The following is a 17,007-nucleotide window of genomic DNA, read 5'->3' on the forward strand; positions in this document are numbered from 1 at the left end:
ACAATCCCTTATTGACGCGCCCAGCCTCTGGCTCTGATTGCCTTGCCAGTGAAGTCACACGCCACCTCCCTCCCATTAGCCCAGTGGAGAACAGAATGACCTTAAAAAAAAAAAAAAAAGTAATGGGTCACCTCCTCAGTCAGAACGGCCTTGCCAAGCAGTGAGTCTCTTGGAAGCTTGCTTGCATTTTCTTCCGTCCTCCTTCCACTCAAGAGGATTCAGCATCTCCTCCTCAGAGCCCACAGAAGAGGATGGCAGAATGGAGAGATGCTCCTGCCCACCCCACATCCTCCATCCTCCCAGGAGGGAGCCCAGATATCAACTAGCTCCCAGAGCCCAAGAAGAAAAGAGAGGCGTGAAGGTAGAGCCCTGGAGCCAGGACAGGCACCCGCTTACCCCACAGAGGTGGAGTAGGGGCCCATTTTCTCCTCCTTGGAAACCAAAAGCGTAAATTCATCCTCTACCCAACATTGTCAGACAGCAAGTTCTGGGAAAGGAAAGAGGAGCACGTGGTGACAAAGAGGAGGGAGCACTGTTGTCCTTGTCCTCAGACAGGTTGTCTCCGCTACCTTCTCTCCATCGTGGCTTGTCTCCTGGCTTGATTCTGTCCCTGCAATAAATCCCTTGGGAGCAGAGTGGTGACTGAGATGTCATTGTCCCACTAGGCAAATAGATGCTCAAAAGGCCCTTAGCCAGGCGAGCAGCCTGGGCTAGCGTCAGCAGCCAGCCCGCTCTAAGGTGACTTGGGAATCTCCACTCACTGAAGGATCCCCGTTGTCCACAATGTCAAGGACAGTGAAGTCACGAGGCCTGCCTCCAGCTTGCTCACTAAGGATGGATTTTGAAAGTTCTGCAACAACCTCTGGGGACGCTAGTCATATTCTGTCTTTGAAGCCAGCTTCCACGCATAGCCGTGAAATTACCCACCCTTGAATTCAAGATGCCATGGAAGGGAGTCAGAGCCCGGAAGCAGGGTGCATCAGGACCAAGAGGCATCAGTGTATCCTGAAATGAAGCCGGAGCCCAGCTGGTGATCAAAAGTACTCAAGGGCCAGTCCTACCTGTCTGGAGACTGGCCGCTGCCTCGCTGGACTCCTGTCCCAGCCCCACTGGCTTTCAGTCTTTTCAGAATTACTGGTGTTGGCAGGAAGATCACATACAGAGGAAAGTGCTGTGGCAGGGAACTCCACGGAGCCCACATTCAGAGCCTCCTGCCTTTGCTCTCGGATTTTTCGTTCCTTTGTTTCCAGCTCAGGCAGATCTGGACAAGGAAAAAGCAGAATGTCTCTTGATTGCTCTGAAGGCCACACCACCTTGTTCACGGAACCTTTTTAAAAGCCATACCATGGAGACTCTTTTGCTAACAGCCTGCATGCCCTGCTCATTCCTGTCACGTTCCATTCCTTCTTCATGTCCCTTTCTCTGCTTGCCTGACTCTCTTGGGCCTAAGTGAGCCCTGGCTCCCTGAAGGCTGCCCTTTCTGAGCCTGCACCTCCTCCAAGTCTCTTCACTCTGGTGGGAAGACATCAAGTCTCCCTGACTCTGCTCCAAAGCCCCTAGCTCCCGCTCTCCCCAACAGCGCTCATTCTGAAAAGGCAGCCCACAGTGCCTGTGTGCACCTGACCTCCGCACCAGCGTGATGTGACGATGTCATGTTGCTTCCTCATGGTATCCTAAGAGAAGACATTGAAGAGTCCTAGAGACATGTTTTGTCTTTTCTCCACATCTGTTTGAACTGAGTCTTGCTTTCCACACCTGAAACCTTACTACCCAAGGCACAGTTCGTAGGCCTCAGCTACTACGAATTTGTCAGAAATGTGGGACTTCGAAAGGGTAGGGTTCCGAAGTCGAGCACCAGCCTGGTTCCACTCCCAGCTTTGAAAGAAAGTAACAGAGTAGAATCCAGGCTCTCAGCAGGCGCTCAGAGCCACAGCCTGCATCTTCTCTAGCTGCAGTGAGCAACCGCTGGTTAGAGTGTGAGAAGCAGGAACACACCTGTGCATGGCCTGTATGTGCAGAGTGTGTGCAGACAGGGCTGGTGAGGATGTGTGTCGCCTACCTCTCTGTGCCCTTTGTGGAAGACACAAGAAGGAGTGGTGGGCTTCACCATGTGCTGGAATACTGTCACCCCAGGAACAGGATTTTCATAGAACATGCTTTTGTGTGAGAGAGAAACAGTGTATGAGGGGCCGGAGTGCTGGGTGCTTCTATATGTTAGGCCTTTGTCCCATAGAAGTGGTTAAAGTCCACTCTTCTGCTCACTTCCCAGCACCTCCATGCTGACCCTGTGCACCAAGACTCCCTCCTCTCACAATGGTGTCAGATGCCCGGCAGCATCTGAAGGGTCCCTTTCAGGTAGCCTTATCATTTGGGGACATTGGGATTTCCCTGGTAACATCTCTGGTGGTTACTGGTCCTGCTACTGTGGAGTCTCTGTCTTCCCGGTGATACACCTTTTCCATGAAGTATTTGTAGGTCTGTTCTCCAACCTGGCCTGGCTCTTCTGTCAAACTTCGCATCTGGGAGAAATCCCCATGCCCGGTGCTGTTCCCGCATCCCCTCACCCCAACCCTGTGAGCTAGGACAGGAGGATGGCCGACAGTTAGCTGGACAATTGTGTGCAATAACAGTCTTCTCCTTCTCTCCCCCTCCCAATGCTAACCCACTGGAACTAACAGCAAGCATTCAGAATGAGCGTAAGTGCCTCATGTGCCTCCATGCCCTTGAGCCTCTGGGAGGTTGGAGGGAGGGAGGAGGGGCTGCCCTCTTCATTGCCTGTGGGTGCTGCTCAAGCCTAGAGCCCTATAGTGAGTCCTCTGCCAATGGAAGATAATGTCCCCAGAGCAGGGAGGATGGGTAAGTGGGCAGAAGATGGTCTACAGATGGCAGCTGGGATGTGCCACAGCTACTATGGTGACTGGCACTGCACCCCTGGGCAGAACACCAGCCTGCTGGTCCACAGGGAAGCCCTTGTGAAGCTCCAAGGGACTGAAGCCTCTTTTGGCTCTTGCCTCAGCAGTCTGGCCATCTGTTGAGACTCGTGGCTCAGAACCATCGCAATCCTAAGTTCTGCAGTCATAGATGGTTTCGTTCCTATATCCACTCAACACACATTCAGTGGGGACTGTGGTACCCTGTGCAATATACTGGGCACTGGGATGTGATCCTGGGTGAAACGGCCTGGCTTTCAGTTGCTCAGAGGGAGCCTGGATCTTCTTAAAGGGTTCCCGTGCTCCACCTGCGACATCCACCCCTATCCTGCAACCTTGTTTAAGATACTGCATCTTTAGAATAGGGTACTACTCATACCTGCTTGCTTGCCTGCTTGCCCAGGCGGCTCCTGGTGCTCTTGACTTTAGCCACACCCTAGACCAAGTCCAGGGCAGGTCCCTGAAGCTCTGACCCTTGCTGCATGTGTCCTGTTGCAGTGACCCAGCCCCCGACTATCACCAAGCAGTCAGTGAAGGACCACATCGTGGACCCCCGTGATAACATCCTGATTGAATGTGAAGCTAAAGGGAACCCCGCCCCCAGGTGAGTGGCGGGGAGGGGCCTGGAAGTCACTGTTGAAATGACCCACTTCTTGATCAGATGTAAGGCAAGCAAATGGAGAAGTTTGGCACAGGGCTTGAGAGATGGCTCGACAGTTATGAGTGAGTACTGCCCTTGCAGAGGACCTGAGATCAATTCCAAGCCTCCTTGTCAGGATGCGCACAATCACCTGTCACTCCAGCTCCAGGAGCATGCGCTGCACCTGATCTCTCAGGCAATCACATGCATACCTCCCATATACCCACACCCCCACACACACATACCCCTGCCCATCCACATACACCCACACATACCCCCCCACACACACCCACATACCCCGACACACACACACACACACATACCTACACCCCCACACACATATACCCCCGCCCATCCACACACACACACACATACCCCACACACACACACATACCCACATACCCCGACACACACACACACACACACACACACACACACATACATATCTACACACACCGTCCATCTACACACACCCACACATACCTATAACCACCCCCACACACCATACAAACCCACACATACCCACATACCTACACATACCCACACCTCCCCCCCACATGACCCCACTCATCCACACCCACCCACACATACCCACACTTCTACACACATACCCACCCACACATACCCACACTCCCACACACATACCCCCACCCATCTACACACACTCACACATACCCACAACCACCCATACACACCCACACATACCCACATATCTACACATACCCACACCCACCCACACATACCCACACCTCCCCCCCCACATGACCCCACTCATCCACACCCACCCACACATACCCACCCACACATACCCACACTCCCACACACATACCCCCACCCATCTACACACACTCACACATACCCACAACCACCCATACACACCCACACATACCCACATACTTACACATACCCACACCCACCCACACATACCCACACCCACCCTCACACAATACTCCCCCCACACATTACCCCCCACACACACACATACCCTGCACATACTCGCACACATACTTAAAAGTAAAACAAATCCTTTCTAAAATGCCTGGTTCATCCACCCCCAAACTCTCCACTGACATTCACCAGGTGCCACACAAGAGGGCCGGCTTGTGAGTGACAGATGTGAAGTGGCTGCATGGCTCAAAACAGCTGTGCACGGAGGCTCATGAGAAAGTTGCTCCATAGCTCTGAGCCTCCATTGCCACCTCTGGGAAAAACGGAACTGCCCTTGTATCATGGGGTTTTTAACAGACTCAGCAAAGCAGGGAATTTACCTCATTAGGAAACCAGGATAAAAGATATTAAAAGACTGTTTCTATTGCAGTGAAACCCTGCAGTCTCAGTGTGCATCCCAGGCTGGCCTCGAACTCCTCACCCTCCTGCCTCAGTCTCCCCTCCTAAGTACTAGGGTTACAGGTGTGTGCCACTAGACTCAACTCGATGTTCTTTTCAGACTTTTGGTGTAACGTGCTTTGCTGTCCTGTGTGGCCATCATCCAGCCACATTCAGTTTATGGGAAGTCCCTCTTCCTAGCTAACTCAAGGCTTTCATTTTGAGCTTGTGTTTGTCTCAGGTGTGAAGTCAGTAGACAGGAAGGAAAAACCTGTCCTATCCAGACTGTGACGTGCTGTTACATGGTCTTATCCATCTGCCCCTCTTCCTCTGTGGCAGGGCCAGTGTCTTCCTAAAGAGAGATGGTGATTTTAAATGCCCCCCCCACCAGTCTCCAGCTTGGTTGAACCAGGGTTTAGACCTACTCCTTGACCGCCAAGGCCAGATCTGTTTTTGCTGAACGACATACCCTGGCCAAGTGAAGATGTCAAATAACATGTTCCGTTTTCAAAGTGGCACAGTGTGTCCAGTATCGGAGGACCATGCAGGGCGAAGGTTTGCTCTGCCTCTGCGTTTGTGTGAGACAGTCAGACCAAGATTGATGAGCCCAGAACCAGCAGGAATTCCCTCATCCCAGTGGGAGTCACCCTATAAGGCCAGTCAGGACGCTAGCGAGCATGCCTCTAAGATTAGTATTTTCCACTTGGGACCTCTGGGGGGACAACGACTCTAAGCAGCCATTGCTGTGTTTGTACCACATCAGCACAGGGAGCCAAGAATGTGTGTGGCTGGCTGCAGCATCCTCCCAGGACAAGCTGAGACATGGTGGTGGTGATGCCACCTTTGCCATGCTAGGCAAGTGCTCTGCTACTGAGCCCCCACCCCCAGGCCCCGGGTCGGGGTACATTTTAGGCTCTTTGCAGCTCTATTCCATTAGCCTGCCAGTTCCTCCAAAGCTGCCCTTCCATGGTCCCCCACGCTGCTGTTTCGTGGTCTTCAGGAAGCACTTGTCAACCAAGGAGCAGGCAGCTTCTGCCACCCATGTCTTCAGAGCAGATTATACTACTAAAGCGTGGCAGAGCAGAGGTGGCCCCGTGGCACATGTGGGTTGGTGAACTAAGGAGTCTGCAGTCCTAGGAGGAGACTAGGAATGCCACAAGGTCAGGAAAGTGGCTGACTCTGTTTTTGTTTTGCTTGTTTCTTGAGGACACCATTGTTACCCCGAGTTTTGGTCTCACAGACCAGAACCTGCCGGGGAAGCTGGACACCTGATACCCGTCACCAGGTTTAGCTTGTGGCAGCACTCACAGATGTGCAGTCCCAGTAGACATGACCTGGGCCTTTGCGTTCTCCCAAGCTTATCAGGTGGCTCTGCCCAGCCAGGGTCAATTGCCACAGAGGGAGGGTGATGGAGTACACGTCTGCCCCTGGCGGGGGCCTAGGAACTAACCCATCCCAGCCCTGTACATATGGGTGGCTTGGCCCCTGTCATCCACAGCTTTCACTGGACTCGAAACAGCAGATTCTTCAACATTGCCAAGGACCCCCGGGTGTCTATGAGGAGGCGGTCTGGGACCTTGGTGATTGACTTCCGCAGTGGCGGCCGACCTGAGGAGTATGAAGGGGAGTACCAGTGCTTCGCCCGGAACAAATTCGGCACGGCGCTTAGCAACCGGATTCGCCTGCAGGTGTCCAGTGAGTGCCAGGGACAGGGCCGCTGCTGGCTCCCTGGTGGGTGGGGGGGGCATGCAAGAGGCCCTGCCCTCCATGGGTCTCTCCCATTCCAGAAAGATTCCTTCCAGAAAGGAAGGAAACCTTCCAGACTAGCGGGTACAACCTCACCAGCTACTCTGTGCACTGGAGAAGGGGAGCGGGGAGGCCGGCTGGAGATGAGCGTCCACTGTCACAAAAACCGCCTCCCTCCTTTCAGGAGCCGCCCTCCACGTCCTCTCTCTTGCCTCTCCTATTCTCCCACTTCCCCTTCTCTTGAGCCTGCCCAGTTCTGGCCATCAGCTTCAGTTCCCCATCCTGTTTCTCTTTAGAATCTCCTCTGTGGCCCAAGGAAAACCTAGATCCCGTCGTGGTTCAAGAGGGCGCCCCCTTGACGCTGCAGTGCAACCCCCCACCCGGCCTCCCGTCCCCAGTCATCTTCTGGATGAGCAGCTGTGAGTGGGGAAGCCTGGCCTCCCTGAGAGCCCAGCACCAGGGGGTGCGGTGGGTGGGTTGAGTGGAAGAGGTGACGGTCACTGTTAACTGTGAACTCGTCAGGCTCTAGAATTTTCGTGGAGACAAATCCCTGTCTGTAAGGGGTTCCTAGGTAGGTTGATTAAAACAAACAAACAAGGCCACCCTAAATATGGGTGGTGACCATTTCATGGGCTGGGATCCTGGATTAAATAAAAAGGAGATATCAAGCCAAGCAGTAGCCTGCACCTCTGCTCCCTAGCTCTGGATGCCGTGTGACCAACCGCTTCATGCTTCTGCCACCATGTCCTCCCACCACGGCAGACTACCCCTGAATCTTTAAGCCAGAACCAAAACACAATAAAAGCAACAGCAACAAAACCCTGCTTTAAGTTGCCTCGGTTAAGAGAGATGCTGCAGAAGTGTGGAAACCTAACACAAGGGCTCAGGGGGTAGGGAGACCAACTTGTAAGAAGCAGATGTGAAGTGGTCACATGGTGCAAAGCAGCTGTGCACAGAGGCTGCTGATGCCGTGTGGTCACGAGCAAGTTGCTTCAGAGCTCTGAGCCTCTAGCTGGGTGAAGGTGGCGCACGCCTTTGATCCCAGCACTCGGGAGGCAGAGGCAGGCGGATCTCTGTGAGTTTGAGGCCAGCCTGGTCTACAGAGTGAGTTCCAGGATAGCCAGGACCATCAAAAATGAAAACAAACCAAAAAAAGTAAAAGAAATTAAAAAAAAAAAAAAGCTCTGAGCCTCTGTTCCCTCTTCTTAAAATAAAACAGAACTGTGTGCAGTGGGAATGGGGTTGTGTGCAGGACCGGGGCGGGGATGTAAAGGTAAGGAGAGTTCGGAGCCGGACCACACACGCAGGACGTCCTTGGTAACTGCACTGAAGAAGATGAAGAATAACGAAGGAGGAGAAAGCAAATGTTTCCCAGAGGATAACCGGTGGTAACAGTCTGGCTTCATCCTTGTCTGTCTGGCTTTACTCAAGTCTCCACACTTAAGCCCAGAGTGACGCTTTCCATAGGTGCTGAAGGGAGACAGAGTTTGGAGTAGGAGACCAGGTAACAATACCCAGAGATTGTTCTGGATCAGCTGTGGACCTATGCTCACCTAGCTCTGGAAAGGCTTCGGTTTTTTTCCCGTTTCTCAATTAAGATAATAGGGAACACTAATAAAGAAGAGATGGACATTCCCTGCCCTCCACCCTGGCCCTGCTCCCGCTCTCTGGCTCTCACTCCCTGCCTATCTCCCTGATTTCCTGCCCCTCTCCCTTCACGCCCACCTGGCTGCCTCTGCTCTCCCTCGTTCTGCCCCTCCCTCCCCTGTCCATCCATCCACCGTCTAGCCACCCATCCATTATCCTGTAAATCTGTCTACCTACCTGCCTGCCATCCATCAATCCATCTACCCTTGATTGCCCAGCCTGTTTCCAGTGAGGCTGTGCGGGGAGGCGGTACTGGGAGCCATTTCACAGGAGAGGATGACTTTGTACACAGACCCTGTCGCTCTCCTTTCTTACCTATGTGGGGAACGATGCCTGACTGTCGCTGGTGGGTTAGTTCAGCATCTCTCACCTATAACAGCATATTTATTACTGAGTTAGGGCCAGGCCCCTCTCGAGCAGATCTCATGGCCCTGTTTTTCCTGTCCTCACTATTATCTCCCCAGCCCAGAGCCCTGTACGCTTTTCCCTGCTTCACAATCTCATTCATAGCAGGTCCCCTTCGGCCTTAAACACAGCATCAGGTAGTGTTGATTGCCTGCTTTCTCCGGCTCCTCTCTTGCTTCAGGACAAGCCTAGACTCCTTTACTTGGGGAGGTCTCCTTCATGACCCAGTCCTTCTCCAACCCTTCCCTTTCACCCCTATGCGCCTCAGCTCCAGGCTAGGCCATGACATTTCAGCCTCAGACACTCTCATCTAGCTTCTCAGTACCTTGCAGCATCTCTGTATTCTGTGCCTGACACAGACATGCAGAACCTCAGGCTTCTGTCAGGACTCCCAAGAGGACAGGGTCCCTTCTGCTGCCCTGCCCCGCCCTCCCTCCCCAGTGCCCTGTCCTCTCCACACCTCCCCTTCCTCCTCTCCTGCTATATCAAGGGTTTGTCTTTCACCAACTCCCAGAACATGTGACCTGACACACAGTTGGCCTTCAGCAGATATTTGAGTAGTGATTCAAAGGACCGAGCACCTGTTGTGGGACAGTTGGTGTCACTGACGTGAAGAGGCAGTTGTGAGAACAGGGAGTAGATTAGCCTGGAGTGTAGGTCACTCCTGAGGGCTTGGAGAGATGACCCTGTATATCAACACTAGTTCCCGAAAAATATAGTGATGTCACATCCTCGGCCACCCAGGATGTCATTTATTCTCAACCCACTTCACTGTCTCTAAAACCAGAAGACCTCTTAAAATCGGCAGTGCACACCATCAGAAGGCATACATCTGACAACTATAATTGAGAATCACTATCTTTATCAACAAAATAAAAGTCCATACTGTAATTGATGATTACAGATTTTGATTAAATGCAACTAGGCCAAGATCAGATATCCATAACACACTTTTGGGAGCTCTTGTGTGCTCTGGCCCCAGCAGGGTACCGAATGAAGATGAAGGAGCACTGGCTGTTGCCCGCACAGTGTTCCCTGTGTGTACACTTGGCTCCTGACTCGAGGAGCAAACACAGGCTTATGTTCTCTCCCTCGGGCCCTGAGGTCAGTCAGGCTGTGGCATGAGCTGAGATCAGAAAAGTGTGGTCACAGAGCCTGGGCAAAGGAAACATGGCCATCTGGGTTTAAATGTACCCCTGGGATGCATTCAGCCCTTCCCTTTGCTATAAGGAGTGGACTCACCCTGCTGCAGGATTGGGAGGAGCTGACTAAATGGTAGCAAGCTCCAGTTGGCATCTGGTCTCCTAAATGGAAGAGCTGATTATCACTGAGTCGGTCTGCTAACCTCCGGTCATCCCTCTGCCTCCCCACAGCCATGGAGCCCATCACGCAGGACAAGCGAGTCTCCCAGGGCCACAATGGGGACCTCTACTTCTCCAACGTCATGCTGCAGGACATGCAGACCGACTACAGCTGCAATGCACGTTTCCACTTTACCCACACCATCCAGCAGAAGAATCCTTTCACCCTCAAGGTCCTTACCAGTAAGTGTGGGCCCTGCTCGGGGCTGGGGGCCATGGGAAGCAGGCCCTAAGCCCACACACACATCGTGCATCCCCGCGGCTCACCCAGAATTTCTCTCTGGCTCATTGTGCCTGAGCCACTGCCACTGCCTTATGCAGCATCTCTGGATGCAGAAGTCTTGAGTCAGACTTGGTCCTGTGCTAAACCGGTGCTTGCACTTCGGTTGGAATCAGAGTCACATACTGAGGTCCAGCCCTTGGAGATAAGGTCTTACCTTGGCAGGCTTGGGCTGTCTGGGGCCCTCAGCTCTCATACAAATGCTCCTGGAGTTTGAAATGACTGAGTGACCATCAAATCAGGATCCCTATGGTACAGCCAGCTTATTCCTTTTATTTCTAGTCATTGGTTGTGTGCTTCCAGAAAGCCAGTGCATAAGATGCCAGGGCCAGCGGACACACAGAACAAATTGTGTTTTGTTCTATAATGTAATGGATGTGTTGTATCATAAACTACAGGTTTATGTTTTGCTTTGTAGGGGTTAGTTTTTATCCCCTGATTGTTTTGGGCTAATACTGAAGCAAATTAGCATTCCCTGACCCACTACAGTGGTGATGGCTCTCTCCAGAGGCATGCAAGCTCAAGTCAGGCAGAACTTTCAGCTACAGTCCTCAGCTTGTTCAAGATGTCGCCTGGGTTTGTTTACACCATGGACATGTAACATGGCTATAAGAGGACCTTCCAAAGAGTCTAATCTGTCTGACTCATGTTATGAATGTCATTGTCAGTGCTGTGCTATGGATGGTGAGGAAAGGGAGGATGCCATGCCAGGAGGACCACAGGTCACACTGAGGTGAGCCTTGGCGTCCCAAGGCCTACCTCCACGGACTGATGCTGCCCTGCACAGTTCCCTGGGGAAAGCCTGGGTAGGCTTGTTATGCACCAACAGGGACCTCTTTGGTCTATCCCTTTCCTTAGGGACGAAACATCCGCCCATACAGAGAAGCTACCTCTTGTTTGCTTCTCATGGTTTCTTCCTCTTTTTTTTTTTTTTCGTTTTCTTCTTTTCATTTCCTTTCTCTGTTCTTTCTCCCTCTTCCTAGCTTTCTTTTCTTGCTAGTCTTTCCCTCTGAACACTCCTCTGGTCACCTGCCTCCTGGTCTGTCATATGCCTTTGCCTGTGGGTTTTGTCACCCATGACAAGACAGACAGCCCACGGGATTACTCAAACCCCAGCAAGGAGCCCTGCCTGCTGCTGCAGAGGCACTGGCTTTCTGACTCCTGAACCAACCCCAGGACACCCCTGGGACAGGAAGTTGATTGGCCTACTGAGCTTCCCCAGGTGACTTCAGGTGGCTCTCTGCCAGCTGGCTGAATGAAGGAGGACAGGGTGGTCTGCCCAGGTCCTCTGAGTACCATCAGCCAGGACAGGACTTGCAATGCGGAAGAACAGTGCTATCAAGAGGATAACCCTGAACAGCCTTCACGTCCACCTAGAAAGGGTATCCTGGAGTCAGCCTGCCACTCCAGGGCCTGAGCCAGGCTTCATGCTGTTCTGGGCAGAGTCTGGGAGCAGATTCAGGTTAAATGACACTTAACCGTGGAACTTTCCAGAACCAATCTTTTCTCTAGAGGACAGAGGGATGCTTGCTTCTGCCTCATCCTGAGTTGCCTGTCCCATTGGAAGCTCTCCCCTCCCAATGTCAAGAACCCCTCTTGGTGACCCAAACAGAGTCCTGCCAGCTTCCTGGAGTCCTCCCAAGAGCAACTTTGGCTGGAAGCAAGTCCTGGGCATCTGAGCCAGCCTAGCATTGGGCACAGTTTCTTAAAATAGCACAGTTGGACTCTGTTGACTTTCCTGTCTAGAAAGGGCACAGGCTTTCTCTGCCGTCTTCAGAACCAGGTCTGGATGGGAAGCCAAGAAGTCTGCCTGTATTCTGTCTTTGAGGACAAAAGTGGTCTCTTTACACTGTTTTTGTTAGTTGCATCCAATGAAGGAGAGAAAGATATACACATATATTTACATGTATATGTATATAACAAAATATCAAGCTACTTAAAAATCATTTTTAACTTGTTTTAGGATGAAGTAAAAGATAAGCAGGAGAATCAAGTCAATAAACATCTGTGACACCTTTGTTCATAGCGTGACAGGCACAAGGTCTCCATTGATACTGTAAGAGGTGCCCTGGTTAGAGAGGAGGGGATCTGCCAAGGCGGACAATGGAGTGCACTCTACACTTCCTGCTAGCATTCTGATGGCATTTCAAGGACAGAATCTCCCTGGATCTCTTCCACGTGTTGCCAAAGCTACAGTGAGGATGGATATGCACATTGGTCTTTTCGTAGAAGAGGGAATGCCCCTGTTCCACCTGGTACCATGGGAGTGAAAGAGAAGGGTCCCCTTTAGCTGAGCATGGCACTTGGCTCCCCTGGGGGATGGACATCCTCTCCCAAGCACTGCCTCAGCACCCCCTCCCTGGTACCACCTATCCCTTTCATCCCACTGTGAATCAGTTCCCACCTTCCAACCAGGTCCATCCAAACTGACTCCTAAAGCAGCTAGGTCTGTCTCAATCAGCCGCACAGTGAGAAGCAGTTCTGAGAGTGAAAATCTTTCCATTGCGGCCTGTAAAACAGTTTGGGGGTGCAGTTCAATGCCAGACCCAGGAAAGAATTCGCATAACCTCTTATAATTACTTGTGATGGGATTTGGTCTGTCTTTAAGAATGCAAATATTCTAACACAGCCACTGGCTTCCCCTGGAACCTGGACTGTGTCCTGGCTTCTCAGAGGTTGTCTGTTTGGCTTCTCTCCCCTGTGGGCACTGTCAGAATTTGAACCCTCAAGAGTATTATGGGTAGAGAGTAAAAAGCTCCCTAAGAAGAGTGGTATGTTTACGTGTCCTGTTCTAGAATGTCTTCACGGAAGACTAGAGGACCCAGGGCTTCAGCCACCTTACACTGGAATGGCAGCCAGTGAACTTGCTCTATAAAGAAAGTCCTGGGGCTGGAGAGATGGCTCAGAGGTTAAGAGCATTGCCTGCTCTTCCAAAGGTCCTGAGTTCAATTCCCAGCAACCACATGGTGGCTCACAACCATCTGTAATGAGGTCTGGTGCCCTCTTCTGGCCTGCAGGCATACACACAGACAGACTATTGTATACGTAATAAATAAATAAATATGAAAGAAAGAAAGAAAGAAAGAAAGAAAGAAAGAAAGAAAGAAAGAAAGAAAGAAAGAAAGAAAGAAAGTCCCTGTACCCATGCTGTCCAGAGAGCTCCAGGGCTCAGGTGTAGGATTCATCCCCTCATCTTGCTGCCCTGACCCAAACTCCCCTGCAGAAACCTCCACCACGGTCTCCCAGAAGATGTCTGTCAGGGTCTACAGTGATACCCGCCTGGTCAGATTAGAATGTTCTTGCTGTTGGGCCCTGCAAAGGGCCCCCTCTCTCCCTCTCTGCTGATGACTATCTTACTGTATGCGTGCACACATTGCACACGTGTGTATATGCACATACACACACACACACACACACACACACACACACACACACACCTACCCCTGCAGCCTCCCTACTGCCAGGCAGGGCTTTGCTGTCCTCCGCAGGACTCACTAACACTCCTTTTTCTCTAGCTGGTCAGACTTGGAGTCCTGGGGCCTGGGGAGAAGCTGGTTCAGAACCAGCTACAAGATGCTCCAAGACACTAATCCTTCCTTACCTCATTTGTTCAAAATATAGATGGACCAAGCCGAGCTCAAGCCTCATTTCTTTACTTTCAACATAATCTCGTTTTATTGTTGCCTTCTTTCGCAGGAGTTAACCGTTTTTGTTCCCTTTCGAGCTGTTTTGTGTTGGCTGTTCTCTCCCGAGCGCATTCCTTTGCCACGTGCACCGTTTCCTTTCGCAAAACCCCACTGGCGCTCTCCTCGGTTGCGATGTGGCTTTGCATTTCTGTTCTCATCCTCCTCGTGTTTGCGCCCGCCGCTGCTCCGGGCCTCCCTGTTTGCTCACCCTCTTTTGTTTATTGCAGACAACCCTTATAATGACTCGTCCTTAAGAAACCACCCCGACATGTATAGTGGTGAGTCCGGGGAGGAACTTCTCCTGTCCTAATCCACTTTGGCTAACTCGACTGATACCGTGACATTAACTCCTGCGGGGTGGCAGAGTGGACAGCTGGTCAGGCAAGGTGCCAAAGGGACGCCTCAGGACACTGCCCACCCGGAGCAAGGTGGCCAGTGCGGGTCTTTGGGGTGGCTCCTATTGGAAGTGTTTCCTCCTTGCTCCTCCAATATGCGAGTCTCCATTTGCTAAACTCTCAGAAGGTGGTTTTCAGCAGGGTAGAGCTCCACAGAGGACTCCGCAGAGAGACTCAAAGATCAGTGGCAGATGGATGGAAAATGGACTTTGGCCTCACTCTGTCCAAATTGTCTGAGAAACGACTTGAGAGATCAGAGATGTCTGTCGGCTTACGGTTTCAGAGCGGTTTTGGTCCTTCACGGCAGGGACGCAGGCGCGGTAGCTTCATTCACGATTGGCAGGAGTGTATGCAGAGGCCGTTCACATCGCCGCAGACTAGGAAGCGGAGAGCAAGGCAATAACCAAGGGTCAGATGTCCTTCAAAGGCCCACCTCTAGCTACCTGCTTTTATCAGCTGGACCTCACCTTCTGGACATTACACCTGCCCTTAAAGCAGCATCGTGAGCTGAGGAACAGACATGAACCGGGGCAGGGGTCCCTTTCAGATTCAACCGTAACAAAGGATATTTGATAGTAGGCGAGAGTCCCCAGTTAGGAGGAAACCAGAAATCCAGTTCCTATTGGTAGTAGAAAGAGCACAGGCAGCTTTAACTGATTAACTCTTCAGTGTCTGGGTTTGAATTGCCTGCTCCGAACCTGCATTTTACTTCCTGAGAGTATTGCCTCCACCCGGTCCCATCTCTCTTTAAAGTTTTTCTAGCAGACTGGAGAGATGGCTCATGCAGTTAAGAGCTCTGACCGCTCTTGCAGAGGCTTTAGGTTTAATTCCCAGCACCTACATGGTGACTTAGAGTCATCTGTAGCCCCAGTTTCAGGAAATCTGACACCCTCTTCTGGCCTCCACAGGTATCAGCACACGGTGCAGGTAAAATATGCATATACCTGAAACAAAAATAAGTAAATCTTCTTTTTAAGAAAGATGTACAGTTTCCCCCAGAAAATGGTATTAAGAATTCAGGCAGAGTTCTCTTCCCAGGCTGTGAATGAAGTTGTCCTTCCCTGTCCCTGACGCCTGCGCCTTTCCGCCTTTCTGGCTGCTCATGCAAATCCAGTGGCCACCAGCCACGTCTGCAAGTCATGGAATGATCACAGTGAGTTGCATTCTAACAAACCATAGCTGGCTGTTAGGTCTGGTTAATAGGGAAACTGGCTATTCCCACACCTGAGGCTCCCCTCACTGTGGCTTCAGAATGCCTGGTGTTCCTTCAGCAGCCATAGGATTCAGCATTTGCTGGCTTTGGCAAGGCAGCTGGTCCCATCATCAGCTATGCTTCTGAGCTGAGTTCAGGTCCCCAAGGGGATTGTTGGGAGCTCAAATAGGTAGGAATGTCTTTGCTGAGATTGCTAATATAAGCAACCATCAGTGTCTGGAGTGGAGGATGGGACAAGAAATGAGAGCCAAGGGAAAACAAAGGTTCCAACTTGGCACCAGCAGCGAAAACCATGCTGAGAATCTGCCAAAGAGATTTACTGCCCAAGGAAGCTGGGGCCTTTGTTAAGTTCTGGGGATTATTTGTTTTCAAGATAATGGGGCTAGCCACTGTTGTGTCAAAAGTCCCACAGCACTGCTGTGGAATGTGCCTTGTTCCAAAATGAACCCCAAATATCTATTGTAGGAAGTGTTCTGAAATCCAGAACGTGTCTGAGCACTTAGAGGTCACCTGGCTCAATTTCTTGGCTCTATGTAAAGCAGGGAAATGTTAGTTGTTTGATCCATGGGAGATAACTGGGTGACTTCAGCCATATATAACCCAGCTTATCTCCAGAGGTCAGTATTTCTTTTAAGAAGAAAATAAGTGAGATTTGTGAGAACCACTCAGGACTGTGAAAGCTACAGAGCTCATATTGAGACTGAGCCCTGAACCCTCAGTCCACAGCAGGACATGGCTGCCATAGCCGGAAGCTGCTGGGAAGGACGTAACATTAAAACAAGGCACATATTAAACAAAGAATAACCAAGCTGATGGTTTTAGAAAGAAGAAAAAAATAAGAAAGCAAGGAAGTTCTTCCTGAGTGCACAGAGCTGCCAGCCAAGGAACATTGTCAGTAACAAATGTCCGGTATACACCTCTGCTTGGCTCTGAAATATGACATCTCTTTTCTAGCAGCAGGGCCACCCAGTCCTTTTGTTTTGTTCTGCACAGAGTTGGCATCCACTGGAGATGGGCCAGAGGCCACCTCCCCTCTGATTGGCAGAGAAAGCCACTTTGGTTTCATCCAGGCCAGAAACCAGGAGGTTTATAGTGTGCACATGGAGGTGCGCCTGCCTCAAGTCAAATCCAGTGTCTAGCACACACCACCGAGTAACACTGGGCAAGTCATTTAATGCCTTAGGACTTTGATTTCCTCTTCCACAAACAGGCAGGTGCCTCACCTCAAAGATGTTTGTGAAGGTTTAAGAGGATCGTGTGCCCATAGCCTGCTAAGCTGCAGTACACATTGGCAGTGTTAATATATAACCCATTGTTGGATTTAAAGGAGAAGGTTTATGTGGACTAGATTGTATATAGGCCATCTGTTTCTAAATTA

At 51.2% G+C, this 17,007-nt stretch overlaps 1 protein-coding gene across 18 annotated transcripts in view; it reads left to right on the forward strand.

Annotated features, from left to right (window-relative positions):
* Positions 1–17,007, forward strand: part of Nfasc (neurofascin) — a 171,768-nt gene that overhangs the window by 91,431 nt on the left and 63,330 nt on the right. For 9 of the 18 annotated variants that reach the window (XM_048430725.3, XM_085688261.2, XM_085688260.2 and 6 more), the window contains exons 4-9: positions 2,679–2,696; positions 3,429–3,534; positions 6,395–6,591; positions 6,939–7,061; positions 10,068–10,238; positions 14,249–14,299. In XM_048430725.3, coding sequence (XP_048286682.3) covers positions 2,679–2,696; positions 3,429–3,534; positions 6,395–6,591; positions 6,939–7,061; positions 10,068–10,238; positions 14,249–14,299 — 666 coding nt within the window. The remainder of the gene's footprint in view (positions 1–2,678; positions 2,697–3,428; positions 3,535–6,394; positions 6,592–6,938; positions 7,062–10,067; positions 10,239–14,248; positions 14,300–17,007) is intronic. The other 9 variants (XM_085688256.2, XM_085688265.2, XM_085688266.2 and 6 more) reach the window with 3 other exon arrangements.

This window comes from Myodes glareolus, chromosome 5 (genome assembly GCF_982192425.1).
Source record: "Myodes glareolus chromosome 5, mMyoGla1.1, whole genome shotgun sequence".
NCBI lineage: Eukaryota > Metazoa > Chordata > Mammalia > Rodentia > Cricetidae > Myodes > Myodes glareolus.